This window comes from Rhinolophus sinicus, linkage group LG02 (assembly GCF_036562045.2).
Source record: "Rhinolophus sinicus isolate RSC01 linkage group LG02, ASM3656204v1, whole genome shotgun sequence".
Taxonomy (NCBI): domain Eukaryota; kingdom Metazoa; phylum Chordata; class Mammalia; order Chiroptera; family Rhinolophidae; genus Rhinolophus; species Rhinolophus sinicus.
In genome coordinates, this window is record NC_133752.1 from 154,657,537 (window position 1) to 154,676,738 (window position 19,202).

Here is a 19,202-nt window from a genome sequence, read left to right on the forward strand (position 1 = left end):
ATAGTGATAAGATTTTACCATAATGTCTCTATTGATCTTTTTAACAACTAGTTGTTGCAAGTGATAAAATTAAGGTGCAGTTACAGAAGTTAAGTGCCTTGTCCCAATTCATACAGTTAGTAACTGGCATTGCAGAGAGATAAAGCCCTATCCACAGATCCAAGACTATGCATCTGCTGCTTATATATGAAGCGATTTATAATGCAGTCAAGTCAAAATGTACTTAGGAAACCTAATCTATACTCAGCAGCCTGCCATTCTAGAAGTTACGTACCTACGCAAAAAGGGGATTAGGTGCCTTACAAAAAAAGGAAAAATTACATCAAAAATCAAAGCTCTCTACCACATAAGAAATCAAAGAAAATAGCACACTTTTTAGCTGGGAGTTTTTGAATTGCCTAAATGAATTTATATATATATATATATATATATATATATATATATATATATATATATATAAATATACACACTCACACACACACACACACACATATATATGTATACATTGTATATATATACATATATAATCTACATATACACAGATACATATATATAGTATAGAAGCACTCATGTGTTGTTTTATCATAATTTATTTACCTTTAAATAATGTTTTTTTTTTCTGTAATTTTGCTCCTGACCTCACTTTAGTTTTAAACTTCTGGTTTAGTTACAGATGTGCCTGTAATTTTTAGGGCAATTGAAGAGGTGCACATTATTGTATTAAAGAAAAATTATTTGTTGAGAGTCTGATCTATGTTATGTACTATAATTATGAAGCATTTTTGCTTAAAATGTTGAATTAATTATATAAATATATTTAGGAATATAATATGAATAATGTATGTTTGACAATGAAGATTGGAAAACATAAAGTACTTCAATGCTAAACAGTTTTACTTTTTTATTTTCTAGCTACAGACCTTCTTTTTGCTCAGACAACATTTGGAAAAGCAGTTCCATTTGCGACAGCTGGAGATTGCTATAGTGCTGCCAGATGCCCCCAGGTATTTCAGAATTTGTTTCATTATTTTCCCCTCACTATGCAAAAAACATTGATACTGTTTCTCTTCATTCACGTCCTTCACCAGAATATTGCAAGAAATATAATAGAAAATGCAGACTTCCTATATGAATTTTGTTTCAAAGGTTGTGGCTAAACTTTGGGCGGGAAACACATTTTTGCCAATTTTGGGTTTGTTTAAACGGTGTAATAGCAAGAATTTTCATATGTTCAGATCCTATTTCTCCTTCAATGATGCTTTGTAATTTCTAACCTTTCCACGTAGTCTATGGAAATGACTGGATATTCGAGTATGTTATAAGGAATGGATCACAAGCATGTGATTTTCTACACTACCGCCAACATCAGTTATATTAATGAGCTGGGTCTGTAACATTCCCAGAATAACTTTCTATTTGTGAAATAGTACATTTCCATGTCTTTATTCTTGTTTTAATCCTTTATTTCCGGAGTTCTCTTCACATACCCTTTTATGTCACCTGTGATTTCCAGAATTGAGCGTGCTTCCTAGAATAAATGTACTATCTCATTTTTAAGAAGGAATTTTCTAAGTGAACAGCATTTTTATAAGATGGAGAGATGTAAGCTAGATGAATATAGCATTCTTAGGTAGATTCTTATCTAATTGAAAAACCATGCACAAGAGGTAGTAATTATATTATTGATATCATTTTGAATAAAATTAGCTAAATGTTTTGGCATAGCCCTCTGTTCTTGGAATTTCCCATTAACAATTTTTATCATATGATATATAAGGTATGCTTATATTAGAAAGAAAGGGAATTTTCTGTATTAGAAAATCAGACTTAAAGGAGATGAAATGACACTAGAACTATGGGCTGAAAAAAAATAAGGAAAGTTAATTGGAATAAACAATAAACTTTAGGTACAGAAATAACAAATAAAACCTGGCAATGTCTATGAGAGAGATGTAGGCGTTTTATTCAAGCACCATGAGTTCATTAGGAGTCACATAGCGCATGAGGTGATTTCTAAACAGCCTAAGATAAGCATCAGGTACCAAAACACAATATTGGAGACTAAAAGATTTATTTATACTTGACACTGGAATATTTACTTTAAAATTTCTGTTGGGAAAAATGAATTTTTAATTTATTTAGAGGTAGGAGGTGACAACCAGGGGGCAAAAGGACTATTTAAATCATGTTACAGAAAGAAAATGAAGAAGGTGGCTAGGAAGGGATAGATAACTATCTTTAAATAATTAAGAGCTCCATGAAAGAGGAGTGAGGTCAGTGTGTGTAACTCTAGGAGGCATTAATAGGGCAGCAGATTCTCTTTCAAGAGAAAAAAGGCTTTTGACAGGGAGGGTTATCCAATAAACAGACCTCCCCGCCTGGTAAATCTCCAATTTTTGCCTGTATTTTTAGAAATTGATATTGTATCCTACAACTTTGCTGAACTCATTTATTAGTTGTAATAGTTTTTTATTGGATTCCCAAGGATTTTCTATATATATGGTGATGTTATCAAATGAAGATAGTTTTACTTCTTCCTTTGCAATCTAGATACATTTTATTTCTTTGTCTTGCCTCATTGCCTGCGCGAAAACTTCCAGTACAGTGTTGAACAGAAGTGGTGAAAGTGGATACCCTTGCTTCTGATTTTAGGGGAGAAGCATTTAGTCCATCATCATTTAGTCTGTTAGCTGAGTGTTTTGTAGATGCCTTTGATCATGTAGAGGAAGTGCCCTTGTATTCCTAATTTAAGTAGTTTTATCATGAAAAGGTGTTGGATTTTGTCAAATGCTTCTTCTGCATCTATTGAGATGTTCCTGTGGTTCTTGTCCATTCCTATAGTGATATACTATATCACTGACTGATTTTTGTATTTTGAAACAACCTTGAATTCCTGGGGAAAATCTCACATGGTCATGGTATACAATCCTTTTTATATGTTGCTAGATTTGATATGCTTTGTTGAGAATTTTTCATCTGTATTGATAAGAGATATTTGCCTACCATTTTCCTTTCTTGTGATGTTCTTGTCTGGCTTTGGTATCAGGAAAATACTGGTCTCACAGAATGAATTGGAAAGTGTTTCTTCCTCTCCTATTTTTTGGAAGAGTTTGTGAATAATTAGTTCTTTGCTTACTGTTTGGTAGATTCATCAGCAAAACCATTTGAGCACGGGTTTTTCTTTGTGAAAGTTATTTTAATTAGTAATTCAATGTCTTTACTTATTGTAGATCTACTCAGACGTTCTAGTTCTTCTTGGGTCCATTTTGGTAGTTTGTCTTTTTAGGAATTTGTCCATTTCATAAAAGCTATCTAATTGGTTGGCATATAATTGTTCATATCGTTTCCTTTATAATTCTTAATAGTCTTATAAGATTCACAGTCATGCTCTCTCTTTCATTCCTGATTTTAGTAATTCGAGGCTCCTTTTTCTTTTTTGGTTTATCAGTTTTTGTGTTTGTTTGTTTTTTCATAAAAACAACTTTTAATTTGGCAAATTTCTCTATTATTTTTCTATTCTTTATTTCATCAATTTCCACTCTATTATTTATCATTTCTTTTCTTCTGCTTGCTTTAGATTTAATTTGCTCTTCTTTTTCCAGTGTCTTTAGGTAAAAAATTAGGTTATTGATAATGAGATCATTTTCATACTTAACATAGGCATTTGCAGCTGCATATTTCCCTTTAAGCACTTCTTTTGCTGCATCCCTGAAGTTTTGATGTATTGTGTGTTAATTTTCATTCACCTTATGGTGTCTTCTTTGACCCACTGGTTGTTTAAGAGTTTGGTGTTCAAATCACCCATTTGTGAATTTCCAAATTTTCCTTGTTTTTGATTTTTACTTACATTCCACAGTGGTTGGAACACACTTTGTATTGTCTAATCCTTTTAAATCTACTGAGGTTTGTTTTATTGCATACCATATGGCTATTCTGGAAAATGTTCAATATGTGCTTGGAAAGAATGTATATTGTGTTGTTGGGTGAAGTCTGTTTGGCCTAGTTGATTTAAAATATTGTTTAACTCTTCTTTTTTCTGTTGATCTTCCTAGTTCTATACACTGAAGCTTTGCAACCACTATTTTTGAATTGTCTGTTTCTCACTTCAATCTTATTGCTTCATTTACTTTGGGGTTTTGTTGCACATGATTATATGTTTACAATTGTCATAATTTATTGATACATTTTCCCTTTTATCATTATAAAATGTTCTTTAGCTGCAGTTTTTCTATGTTTTAAAATTCAAAATGAATCAGATATTATAAAGACCTCTCAGCTTGTTTACAGTACATGGTATATATGTTTTCATCCCATTTACTTTTAACATATTTATATCTTTGAGTATAATCTATTTATATCTTTGTCTCCTATAGGAAGAACTTTGTTGGACCTTTGCTGTTTGGTTGCATTGTTTAATGTCATTACTAATATGTCTGGATTTGCATTGGCCATTTTGCTTTTTTTTTCTATATGTCTTACGTTGTTTTGCTTCTCTGTTCCTTCCTTACTACTTTCTTTTTGATTCATTGAATGTTTTCTAGTATAACATTTTAATTTCCTTCATAATGTTTTCTTTTTATATTTTTTGAACTGCTTCTTTAATGGTCACTCGAGGGCTTACAATATACATCTTAACTTACCAGAATCTATTTCCGATTTATACTAAATTTCAGTGAAATATAGAAACATTAGTCTCATATATGCTCTATTTCCTATTCCCTTTTTTGAGTTACATTTGTTAAACCTATGCTATCTACATATAATAAAATCACAATACATTTTATAATATTACTTTATATACAACTTTGTCTTTTAGAGAATGTGAGAGAAGGAATGAGAGAAATTATATGTCCATAGTTTTTCATGAACCTTTTTATTTAACATTTCTGTCTCTCTTCATTTCTTCCTGTATATTTGATATTGGCTGGTGTCATTTTCTTACTCCAAAACAGCTTTGTTTCTACCTGCCTCATTTGTGCCATTTGTGATCAAATGTACTACATTTCTATATATTACAGGTTAATAATGAATTTATATTGATTTATATAATTCCTTTTTAAATCAGTTAACAGAAGAAAAGAAATATTAATTATACTGTCTTTTATAATTACCTTTACTAGTACTCTTTCATTGTTTTGCGTTGATTTGTATTAAGGCCTAGTGTCACTTGATTACAGCCTATAAAACTTCCTTTAGTCTGTTTTGTAAGACAGTCTACTTACTAGTAACAGATGCTCTCAATTTCACTTATCTGGGAATGTCTTTGTTTTGCCTTCATTCTTGAAAGGTTGATTTTCGTGTTACAACATTCTTGATTTACAGTTTTTATTTTCAGCACTTTAAATATGTCATCCCACTGTCCTCTGGCTTCTAAATAAACAGTAGAAGTCAGCTATTTATCTTGGGGTTCTATGTATGTAATAATGTTTCTCTTGTTGCTTCAGATTTTCTCTTTCTTTCAAAATCTTGACTATGGCATATTTGGATGTGGATCTCTTTGTGTCTACTCAATTTGGAGACTATTGAGCTTCTTGGATGTGTAGATTAATGCAGTCACAATTTGAAAAGTTTTCAGCCATTATTTCCTCAAAGAGATTCTTTCCTTCTCTCTCTCCCCTCTCCTTTTGGTACTCCCATTATGCTTCTCTGAGCCTCTCCTCATTTTTCTTCATGCTTTTTTCTCTTGTTTAGATAGTATCATCACTATTGATATCTTTTCACATTTGCTGATTCTTTCTTCTGCCAACTCCAATCTACTGTTTGAGCCCTCTAGTGAAGTTTTTTGTTTTTGTTTTGGTTTTGGTTATAGTACTTTTTAACTCCAGAATTGTCCTTTGGCTCTTTTTGTAAATATAATTTCTATCTCTTTTTTAAATATTGTTTTTTATTTTTCAATTACAGTTGACATACTATATTAGTTTCAGGTGTACAACATAGTGATTAAATTTATGAAGTTATCACCAGATAAATCTAGTACCCATCTGACACCATACATAGTTATTACGATATTATTGACTATATTCTTTATGCTGTACTTTACATCCTCATGACTATTTTGTAACTACAAATTTGTACTTCTTAATCCTTCCTCCTTTTTCACCCTGTCTTTTGATTGGAGCTTTTAATTCTTCTGTATTTAAAGTAATTGTTGATAGATATGTAGTTATTGTCATTTTATTATTTATATTTTTTATCTTCCCCCCCTTCTCCCTAAAGTAGCCCCTTTAACATTTCTTGTCATACTGGTTTGATGGTGATGTACTCCTTTAGCTTTTTTTTTTGTCAGGGAAGTGCTTTATCTGTCTTTCAATTCTAGATGATAGCTTTTCTAGGTAGAGTAATCTTGATTGTAGGTCCTCATTTTTCATCACTTTGAATATTTCCTGCCAATCCCTTCTGGCCTGAAAAGTTTCTGTTGAGAAAACAGTTGACAGTCTTACGGGAGCTCCCTTGTAGGCAACTGCTTTTCTTTTGCACTTTTAAGATTCTCTTTTGTATTTAACATTTGGCATTTTAATTATGATGTGTCTTGGTATGGGCATCTTTGCGTTCATCTTGTTTGGAACTCAGCACTTCCTGTGCTTATATATCTATTTCCCTTACCATGTTAGGAAAGTTTCCCAGCATTATTTCTTCAAATAGGTTTACAATTGCTTGCTTTCTCTTCCTCATTCTAGCACCCCTATGATTTTTCTCCTTCTGGTACTCCTATGATGAGAATGTCAGTAGGTTTAACGTCCCAAAAGTCCCCTTAAACTATCCTCATTTTTAAAATTATTTTTTCTGGTCTGATTGTTTGTTTTCTGCTATCTTCTAAATTGCTCATTTGATCCTCTGCTTCCTGTAATCTGCTAATTTCCTCTAATGTATTCTTTATTTCAGTTATTGTATTCTTCATTTCTGACTGGTTCTTTTTTAAGTTCTTTATCTCCATTTTTATGTTTCCTGACTCTTTCTTAAAGTTCTCACTGAGATCATTGAGCATCCTTATAACCAGTGTTTTGACCTCTACATCTGGTTAATTATCTCTCTCTCTCTCTCTCTCTTTTCATTTTCTAGAGCTTTGTTCTGCTTATTTATTTGGGACATTTTTCTTTGTCTCCCCATTTTGGCTGCCTCCCTGTGTTTGTTTCTATGGACTAGGTAGAACTACTATGTTTGTGGTCTTAGTAGAGTGGCCCTATGTAGTATGTGTCCTGTGGGGCCCAGCGGCATAGTCTTCTTGGACACCTGAGCCAGGGTTCTCCAGGTGTGTCTCTTGTGTGGGTTGTTTGTGCCCTTCTGTTGTAGTTGAGCCTTGGTTGCTGTTTACATGTCCATAGGAGGTATTGACCCTCGGGCTGATTGGTTGTGAAGACTGGCCTTAACTACAATGTAGGAGCTGTTGCACAAGGACTGACCTTACAAAGCAGGATTTGCTTTAGCAGGGCTCTGGTGCCTGCCTAGTCTGCACTTTGGGTGTGCTCTGGCTTGATTGAAACTGTCATACGGTTTGCTCTGTCTTGATTGAGGCTGCTATCAAGGGTGCTTCCCCTCGGGCTCCTGGGAGGGGAATGCTTCAGTCCATGTTCAGCCGCAGCCTGTCTCCTGCCCAGAGCCACCTGGAATGTGACACAAAGCAAGCCACAGATGGCTCCCACCTGTTCTGGGCTTGGAGGTGCCCAGGGGAAGCCAAGCCTCGAACCAAGGGCTGCTGCCATAGATGCCTGTCTTAGCACTGCTTAGAAAGAAGTACAGGGCATGCCAAGGCCAGATGCTGCATGTTTGGGTTTTGTCAACCTTTGAGAGATTTTAGGAAAGTCTGCAGCATGAAATAAGATAGGCTGTTTGTATGGAAAAGCCACTGGTAGCAGCTTTGGTGGGTCTGCAACTTGGATGGGGCAGGATTTCAGGGACCCAGGGCAGAGCAAACTGTGTTAGCCAGGTTGATGGAGACTCAGATATAGTGCCAGCCTAAGTCTGCAAGCTGGGTGGTGGGTAGGTAAGGGTTGAGCAAAGGTACAATGGTTTCTGCCAGCACTTCTGTCTGGGAGAAAGCTGTCCCTCCAGCACTCACCCTGCAGCCAGACAATTGAGTTCCTCTGTGTAAGTCCCTGGGGCCTTTCAGCTGCTGCCTTCGTTAGTACTGGAGCTCAGAGTGAGTGAGTCCATCAGTGAGTAAGGCTGTGTGCTGGCCCTTTAAGAGGAATACCTGGGACTCCAGCAACCTTCATCTCACTCAGCCACAATCTCCACTGGTTTTCACAGCCAAAAGTTGTGGGAACATCTCTTTCCAGCCCTGGAACCCTGGACTGGGAAAACTGGGTGGTGCTGTGACCCCTCATTCCTCAGTGGGACTTCTGCAGCCAAGATATTCCTCCTAATTTTTAACTGCCACATTGCAGGTATGGAATCTGCCCATTCTGCATCTCTGCCCCTTCTACCAGTCTCGAGGTGGCTTCTTCTGTATCTCCTAGGACTTCTGTTCAGCTAGACTTCAGGCAATTCTCAATAATGTTTGTTCTATAGTTTAGTTATAATTTTGATGTGGTCATTAAAAGATGCAAGAAAACTTAGCTTTAACAGGGATCTGGGGAATATAAAGTCTTGTGTTCTTAGCTGCATTCACGAGAGTATTACTATCTTCCTGGTGGGAGGAGAGGACAGGTCATGGTTCAAATGTCACAGATGCTTACTGTTCTTATCTAGAGTTCATAGATTTTCTTGCATAAATGTTTCTTTATTTGTTATATAACTTTAGGACAATTTCAGAGACTTTCAATGGTTACTGTATCTTATAATTTTTACCAATTATGGTTGTTTTGCTGGAGAGAGAGTCCACAGGTTTCCTCAAACTGCCATTCCAGAAATGCCTCTCTCTTGGCTATGTTTTTAAAGGTAGATAACTTTGCAGAGGAATCTCATTCAACCTTTGAGGCTGGTTAGTTCTATTCATGTCAATTTTTGTCCTTCCCTGCTTTAGTCATATTAATCTACCAGATGATTGATCCACCTCCCAGATAGTGACTCTCTGACCTACGTCTTCTATCCAGTTCTCTTCCCAGGACTGTCCTTCCCCTATGTGTACTCCGCCTTCTGAATTTTTATACTGTCTTTTCAAACACCTGTTCTAAAATTTTAGCATCTGAACAATCTTTTTCCCAACATATGGATTTTTCTTTTTTAAATAACAGTTTCCTCTTAAATGGAGATTATTCATTCTCCAATGACCAACCCATGTCAAGACTGGGTCACCTTTGTCCACATCCTATCCTCCTTCTAATTTATACCTTCTCGTCATTTACTTGATGTGATTAGAGAGAAGTAATTGAGAATGCCACCTAGAGATGTGAAGAGTGTGCTAAATGTCTCACAGATGCCATTACTTTGGAAAAGTCACTAAGTTCTGGGAATCTGGTCCTTTTCATTACTTGTTGAATTGAGGTCTGGTTGATGAGACATGAACAAAATTCATAGGAGACTGATATGCCAGTAAATTATATACCTGTCAAGTGGAATCAAAACTCCTTTTATATCATTAGTGAACATTTTTTATAGGAAATATCTTAACAGAAAGCTAACTACTATAAACACAATATTTCTCAATTAGCATGGAATCTGAATAAGAGGTGTTAGCACAATCAAGTTTTTAAACAAGTCAAGCTATTTCCATTAATTTCTAATTCTTTTCATCCAACTTCTTTCATTTTCCTCCTACAAGATCTTGAGAAAGTTATACAGTTGTAAACTGCTTAATCCCAATTTATAGTTGTAGAAACAGACAGTCCATGTTAACAACCTGTACGAGATAGCTGAGAAAATCAAAGGCAGAACCAGCACAGAACAAAAATGCTCCTCTCTGCCCTTCAAGGTAAGATGCCTCTCTCAGATAGTTTTCTAGGCATTTACAGATCACTAAGTTCTAGTTCTTAAATTAGATGTTATCGGGCATAGGTATGTGCTGCCAAAAGCAGTTATGCTTATCTTTATTCAGTCTGTATTCAACCGTCTGAGGTTACTGTTACCAAAAATACACACTGCCTGTATTCTTGGAGATGTCCTGTCAAATATATAAACCAGATTCTGTGTTAAGTTACATAACATTTGCATGAATACTCTCCAGATGTTTGATGTCACAGAAAGAACTTATTCTGTTGTTTGGGATTCATCAAAACCACATCCTCTGTGTTTGCATATGAGAGGGCACCCCAGGATATTAATGCTAAAAGAGAGAATGGACACATATGGCACTCTTTAGGGAAAATAAACTTTGCCACATTGCAATATAAGACAGCATTAAGGAGTGTGATGTGACTTTAGAGTACATATATCAAAAGTGAAGTAAAGTGTTTGGTACTTTTTACAGAGCCACAAAAATTAAAAACAAAAACCCAACTATCTCTTCAGCTGTTTTGTAATTAATATTGATTACATAAGAGCAAGAGAATAACCACATTTAGCCAATGTCAGTGGAGCATGGAGAGCATTCATTTTGAGTATTCAGAGCCAGTTATGAAGTATTTTGAATGAGCATTCTTTATTATCAGGATGCAGAGTTTGTATACATATATATATATATATATATATATATATATATATATATATATATATATACACACATATATACACACACACACATATATACATATATATATATATATATATATATATATAAGAGAGAGAGAGAGAGAGAGAGAGAGAGAGAGAGAGAGAGAGAGATCCATGAGCTCTACCCTTTTGATTAAGATCATCTCTCTCCTTATTTTTGCCCACTTTCTGTCTTGCTACTAAAAGTGATACATTAAAACTTCCTATAATTAGGGTGCTTCTATGTCTCCTTGTATCTCTTGTAGTTTTGCTTCATAAAAGTTGCTGTATTATTTGATGCATAATATTCATGTATTATGTCTTCATTGTAGGTTATGGTTTTTAGCACTTTGTCATATTTTCCTAATTTGAGATTTGAATTCTTTGTTCTTTATCTGGATTGCTACCTCTGCTCTCTTTTTTTATGCCATTTGCCTGGTATATTTTTTTGTGCATCCTTTTAATTTTAGTCTTTATCAATCACTTTGTTTTAAGTGTGTCTAACATATAGCATGTGGTTGGGTTTTGTTTGCAAGCCAACTATTAGGCTGGTGCAAAAGTAATTGTCGTTTAAAAGGTTAAAAATAATTGCAAAAACTGCAATTACTTTTGCACCAATCTAACAGAAAATATTTTTCTCAAAACAGAAAGAGGCCAGAGTATACAAACTGTGCTATTTAACCCAAATTTTATAACACCACAGAGATTTATGTTAGAAATTATGTGAAGTGACCTGTATAAATTTGTAGGAAAAAAAAATAAAAATTCAGAAAGACTGGGAGCAAACTAGAAAAGGCAAGAACTTTGACATCTACTGTTTAATAGCCTCTCATAAAATGCTAATTTTCAAAATACTGTTTACTAGATTTATTTTTGTTTCCTCCTATATATATTGCTGAATATTAAAAATGATTTATTAATAATATTCCTCAGGGTATCTGATTACTAAAATGTAGCTAGTTAGCAATGCTACAACATAATCTTATATCCAAGATACTGTCAGAGAAAGAATTTTGGTTTTACACTGTAATATATTACCAGAATAAGTAGACACTGTTGACATTATTTTGTTTGGTTTTTGTAAATTCAGATGAAGATTAAGTGTTTCGGTTTCTGGTGTATGCCTATAGCGATATTAAAAGCTGTTATTTTTTGGAAAAAAAATATTTTTTTCTCTAAATAGATGTCATGCCTATTCACCTTAATTTAAAAAAAAAAAATAACATCTGGCAAAATTGCCGTTTCTGTTATACAGTTTTAACATATGTACAGATTCATGTTATTATCACCATAATCAAAATATAAAAGTGTTCCCTCACACTCAGTGCATGGAGTCAATTCCTCCCTCCCACCTAACTCTTGGTAAACACTGCTCTGTTCTCTGTTGCTGTAGTTTTGCCTTTTCTGGAATGTCATTACAAATGGAATCATATAATATGCAACCTTTTGGGGTTAGCTTCCTTCACTCAACACAATGCCTTTGAGATCCATGTTTGTTGTTGCTTTTCATTGCTGAGAATTATTTCATCATATGGATGTGATAAAGATATCCTACATTGTCCATTCATCTTTTGGAAGAAAATGGGTTGTTTACAGTTTTTGGAGATTATGAATAGAGCTAGTATGCACGTTTGTGTAGTTTTTTTGTGTGTGAGTACATTTTCATTTATCTAGGATAAATATCTATGAGTGGACTGCAGGGTCATATGGTATGTGTATGTTTAACTTTATAAGAAACTGCAAAACTTTTATAGAGTGGCTGTGCTGTTTTGTATTCTTACCAGCAAAGATTAAAGTTGTAATTGTTTTGCTTCATTGCCAGCTTTTAGTATTGCCAAGTTTTTTGTTTATCTGTTTCCTCATCTTCTGTGGTACTTCATTATAGTTTTAATTTGCATTTTCCTAATGTCTAATGATGTTAAGCATCTTTCATGTGTTTATTTGCCATCTGTATATTGTCCTCGGTGAAGTGTATGTTCATGTCTTTGCCCATTTTTAAAACTGGGTTGTTTCCTTACTGTTTAGTTTTAAGACGTTTTTATAATTCTGGATTCAAGTCTTTAGTTGGATATGACATTTGAAAATAGTTTCTCCTGATCTGAACCTTATCTTTTATTACTCTTAAGTGTATTTCACAGAACAAAAATTAAAAATTTTAATGACATCAAACTATTATTTTTTTCTTTATGGGTTGTGTGTTTAGTGTCATATTTAAGAACTCTGTGACTAACTCAAAGTTACAAAGATTTTCTCCTGTTTTCTTCAAAAACTTTTTTTTTCAGATTCATCCTCAAAACTTTCATAGTATTATGTTTTATATCCAGACCTATGATTGATTTTGAATTAATTTTGTATGAAGTCTGAGGGTTTTTGCATATAGACATCCAATTGTCCTAATAACATTCATTAAAAGAATTTTTTCTCCAATTGCTTTTCTACCTTTGTCAAAAATCAACTATATATATATATATATATATATATATATATATATATATATATATATATATATATGATATACACACACACACACATATATATGAGGCATGGAGCACTGTTTCTAGGATGAGTTGACGAACTTAATATAGTATATGAGGTCAGACAATTAAGTTCATGAACTCATCCTAGAAAAAGTGCTCCATAACTCATTGCTGAATATCACTAGTCACCCTCGAAGTACTCCCCTTGGGAAGCTATGCACCAATGCCAGCACCTAGTCCACCCTTCAAAGCAATTTTGGAACTCTTTTCTTAGAAGGCCATCAAAGCTGTCGTTGTATTACCCTTCATGTCCTGAATGTCATCAAAATGCCTTCCTTTCAATATTTCCTTTATCTTCGGGTAAAGAAAGAAGTCATTGGGGGCCAGATCAGGTGAGTAGGGAGGGTGTTCCAATACAGTTATTTACAGGCTAAAATCTCTCTCACAGACAGTGCTGTGGAAGCTGGTGCATTACCCTGAGGCAAGAGCTATGGATTGTTGGCAAAAAGTTCAGATCGTCTAACTTTTTCATGCAGCCTTTTCAGCACTTCCAAATAGTAAACTTCGTCAACTATTTATCCAGTTGGTACAAATTCATAATGACTAATCCCTCTTTTATAAAAAAAAATTAGTAACATCATTGCAACAAGTTTGTGAACCTGTCAGAACTAAGTGTGTGTGTATATATACCATATATACACACATAATGCCATTGTAGTTTTTATTTGTATTTCCCTGATGACTAGTGATGTAGAGCATCTTTTCTGTTGGCCATCTGTATGTCTTCTTTGGAGATATGTCTATTCAGGTCCTCTGCCCATTTTTAATTGGATTTTTTTTTTAGCATTAAGTTGTATGAGTTCCTTAGATATTAATATTTTGGATATTAGTTCCTTATCAGATGTACGTATCACTGGCAAATATCTTCTCCTATTCAGACTTTTGTTTTGTTGGTTTCCTTTCCTGTACAAAAACTTTTTAGTTTGATGTAGTCCCCCTTTTTTATTTTTTCCCTTGCCCAAAGAGACATTTCCAAAAAGATATTACTAAGATTGATGCCAATGAGTTTACTTCCTATGTTTTCTTCTAGGAATTTTATGATTTGGGATCTTGCATTTAAGTCTTTAATCCATTTTGAGTTTATTCTGTCATATGGTGTAAGAAAGTTTCATTCTTTTGCATGTTATCTGTCCAGTTTTTGCAACACCATTTATTGAAGAGACTATCTTTATCCCACTGTATATTCTTGCCTCCTTTGTCATAGATTGACCATATAGGAGAGGGTTTATTTATGGTGCTCTAGTCTGTTCCATTGAGGTATGTGTCTGCTGTTATGCCAGTTCCATGCTGTTTTGATTATAATAGCCTTGTGATATAGTTTGACATCAGGTATGCTGTGATAACCTCCAACTTTGTTGTCCTTTCTCAAGATTGCTTTGGTTATTTGGGGTCTTTGGGGGTTCCACATAAATTTTCGTATCTTTTGTTCTAGTTCTCTAAACAATGCCATTGATATTTTGATTGCACTGAATCTATAGATTGCACTGAATCTATAGATTGCTTTGGGTAGTATGGACATTTTAACAATGTTAAGAATTTTGCTTCTTATGGTGGCATCTTCTAAAATATGTCAAGAGAGTAGAAGAGGAGGTAAACTTCATACTACTTTTTAAAAACACATTTTTTTTTAGCAGCTCCTATGTTGAACTAAATTTTCAAGTTAAGAAAGGTACACATTTTAATCTTAAATGAAGCATTGGAATGGAAATAGTCAATACATTTATTCAATCATTTATTACTTCTTAAGTTCTATGGGAACATACTCTTATAGCACCTATACTCTCTACATTGCATTAATTTGTGCACATACGATATTTCACTTATTTATCATAACATTGTATTACCTTAAGGTGTACAACATAAGGTGATTTGATTATGCATATATTGTAAATTACCACAATAGGTTTAGTTAACATCTGTTACCTCATGTAGATACATCTTTTTCCTGTGGTGAGAACTTTTAAGATCTACTCTCTTAGCAGTACACAATACAGTATTGTTAACTATAATCACCATAGCGAACATTACATCCCTAGAATTTATCTTGTGACTAGACGTTTCATTGTTTGACCATCCTTACCCATTTCCCCCACCTGCCTCTGGCAACCACCAATCTGTTCTTATCAGATATACAGTGAGTTTCTCATAGTACTTGACACCGTATCTGTCATTCAATTTTGAACAAATGAATGAAATGCATTTTTACCTTTATCAATATCATCCCAAATTTTAGATGAATTGCTTTATCATTTCTTTGAGACTGTATTATATTGCTTTTTAAAAGGACTAAGTACATAAGTAAATTTCATGAAAATTAGTCTGGGAAAATGGAGAAATAGACATTTCTAGACTTAATTGACTGTGTTAATGACTACCTAAGTCTCTCAGCAGTCAGTCAAGGTTCGTTCCTTTCACTGCATATATATATATCCTTTCACTGTTATATATATATAACATTGAAACTGGAGAAACATTAAAGTCTGGTATTAGTCCATGGAAATGTCTCTTCTGGCAAGACCAGTATATGGCTACAAGATATATATATATATATATATATATATATATATATATATATATATATATCCATCTAATGTGTCTTGTGTTAGTGTCACTCCTTATCATGGAGTATGATTAATTTAAATATGTATTTACGTATTGACTTTTATAATGCTGGACTTAGTTCATTGAAAAACACAATGAGTACCTAATCCTCTTCTGGGACCTGGGAATACAGCAATGAAGCAAACATGCAGGTCATGTTCTAAATTTCATACTAACTTTTCATTACAAATGATATTTATAATAAGACATTTTCTTTGGAATTTTACAAATTATTTTTGTTGTGGGGAAAATTCTCCATATATTATCATTGTATTAAAATGTATTTGAATCTCTATTTTGGTTTTAAATCAGAAATATAAGATTGCTAACAAATCAAAATAAACTATATTGATATGTAATTGTTTTTAACACTTGTAATAATTCATATTATAAATATATTTGAAAGTCATTTAATCTTTGCTGTTATGACAATATTTTCATTCACATAATATAGTCCCCAGTGTTTTATATCATCTGGCTCCAGACTCATGAGTCTTAGGCTGTGGGATATTGTGATAAGATTTAAGAATTCCTTAATATTGCTCTGAATCTATATATATATTGAACATTGGCAGTAGCCAATCTATGTATATATTGAACATAAGTAGTACTTAATTAGCATGAAGTATTTCTACTTTTCAGTACATAATTCTGTATTGCATGATCATGTAAATATGACAAATTTTACCCATTTCAGTCGTGTATTTTCTCAAGATAGTTCAATGTTAACAGATATTTTGACTTAAACATGGTTCTGTCTTGAAAAGAATTAGATCATAAAGCCACTAGGGGGCTCACTCACCATGTCTGTAAACCATGTGGCGTCACAAGTCTACATACCCTTCTAGGTACTTGAAAAAGACATGATGCTAGAATAATACCATATTGAGTTGTTTTGTGTGATGGGTTAAGAAGTAATATTCTAAACACAAAAGGGAAGTACACAGTAATGGAAGATTGTAGAAAATTCATTAGACAGGTATAACTTATCTGGGAAGTTAGCAACGAGAGGTCAAAAATCAAAACTGGAGAAACATTAAAGTCTGGTATTAGTCCATGGAAATGTCTCTTTTGGCAGGACCAGCCTGTGGTTACGGGCACAGTAGCTCTAGCTGTCAAGCCTTGGAGTCCACGGGTTGGACAGAATTACTTGTGCACAAATAACGTTGTGTGGTATGAATTCAGTTGTCTCTTGTACAAGCAGACTTATTTATAATCAATTTGAAAATGTTTTACCTGGTTCATTTTCTTTACAGTAAGGTTGTATCAATATTCTTTCATTTTATAAAAAGGAAGACCCTCAAAAAGCAACTTGAGTCCTTTCTTATATAATTCACATTCAGCTGTTTCCAGCCAAGACCATTCTTAAATATTTTATAAATTCCATCTATTTTTATTTTGTTTTGTTTACAATCCAGGGCCAGTTCAGCATTAATTTGGCAGGAACTGGGATGAAGATCTCCAGCTCTGCGAAGTGGCTAGCTCAGGGGAGCTATGCCTCTGTCATCATACATAGATCACAGGTAAGTCCTGCTGCACCACAAAGCCCGTTTGAAATACTTCTGTGCTCTGGCCTAGCATCAAAAGTCCTCTCCCTTAAATTTAGAATTATGTGAGGTTAGTGACTAATGAGTTATTGCCTATAATGGGGTATAACATTAATTTATGGATTTGGGCTCATCGTATTTACCCAAGACTATGTATAAGAATACATATTCTTATACAGGCTACAGCTATCGCTACAGCTATCTGAACATGAAATATCAAATGCCAGGGCATTGAGATCTTATCTAGTTCAAGTTTGGGGCTAATGTCTGGGAATGCAGATACTGCAGAAAAAGGTTGTGCTTTTAGCTGTACTTTAATTATTAAAGGTTTACAGGTTTTACTATTTCAAACTGGGGTAAATTTTCGATTTATATACGTTACCGCTTTGCTTTTATGATTGGGGTGGTGGTAGAACCACTTGTCATTTAGCAAAATATCCTTTACAATAGTTTCTTTAAGAATTAGGACAATTTTTTATGGTTGTACACATATTTTCTCCTATCTTTAGCTCGATAACAATGTTATTTGGCTTTTCCCTCTAGCACATGTACTCTCTAAAGTAGAATCCATTTCATTTTGCTGGTGGTGATGGTGTACTATCACTTTATGAGATGGCTCCTCTTATTTAGTTAGTGTCTTAGATAGCATGACTCTCCCTATAGTAAATCAGGGTCTACAGTATAAGTCTTCTTACCTGTATTGCACATAAATCAGTGCCATTAACAGCTCCTGCACACTCTGATATTTTATGATTTTTCTGACTAAAGTGACTTCTATTACACTATTTATATGAGTATTACATGAATATTATATTATTTGTAAGTGAGATTCAATTTTCTGATATTAGACTTTAAAACATTCTATTTCTGAAGACTGAAAATGTTTTAAGTAATAAAACACATAAGTGAGTAGTAGGCTTTTACAACAAATAGCTATTTTTAAATACTTAACTGGCATCTTTAGGTCTAATCCCTTTTGGTAGAAGAATGGGAATAAATTAATTACTTAAAGTATATCCTGAATGCAATATTCTCAAGCTTTTTGATCTTTTGATTAAATGTAAAAACTAAACTCTGTCTGAGGTCATCAGTAGATATGAATGTCTAGTACAATCATTCCTTTTGCTCCTATTTAAGTTCTGTTTTAAAGATGAATTATTTGAGTATTTAATTGAGAATTTCTACCTCAATCAAAAATGTTGCACATGAAAGTCTTTCCTGAAGTCTGATGCCTAGTGTGAAATTGAGACTTGTGAAATCCAAATATACTTATGGAAATACAAACATATTTTCATTTGCTAGTAAATTTAATCAAAGTTAGTGTTTTTACTTAATCTGTTTTGGAAAGGAATGTATATAAATTGGAATTTTTACTGCCATTCTCCTGTTTATTCAGATTCTAAAGAGTTAAAAAACTTCTCAAAGAAAAAGCAACTTCCAAAGCCACTGAACTCAAAACATTCATCCCCAAAGTTTCCTTCTCTACCCTCCCTCCTTAGATTAAAAGAAAAGCCACACATACGTACACACACACACCTTACCTTTCTAGAAACTACAGGAGTTCAAACTATTTTTGCCTCATCCTATCAAAATGTTTGCATAGTCTTTTGACTTCTGGACTTAAAGATGGAAGGCCGTCTAGAAAGAAAATCTATCTTGTCCTTGCCACCACTCCCTTCCTCTGCTTTTTAGTTCTTTTCTAATTATAATTACTGCTCTCAGTCCAATTTTTTGCCCCTTCTATACTTCAGGCTATGTTTCTAATAGTGTGGTTTATAACCATCAAGTACCTAATGTGAATTTCAGGTTATCTAATTCCTGTGACCACCAATTTCATCCAATTCTGAAATGGTCTGATCTTTGACCTCAAATGTAATTGTTACAGGAAACCTCAGCTAATGATTTCAGCCACATGAATCAAAGCATTTGTTTTTTCTGACTTGTGCATGCA

General features: G+C 33.8%; 1 protein-coding gene across 1 annotated transcript in view; it reads left to right on the forward strand.

Annotated features, from left to right (window-relative positions):
- Nucleotides 1-19,202, forward strand: part of ADAMTS20 (ADAM metallopeptidase with thrombospondin type 1 motif 20) — a 151,445-nt gene that overhangs the window by 130,695 nt on the left and 1,548 nt on the right. The window contains 2 exon segments of the mRNA XM_019748447.2: nt 913-1,004; nt 17,123-17,227. Coding sequence (XP_019604006.2) covers nt 913-1,004; nt 17,123-17,227 — 197 coding nt within the window.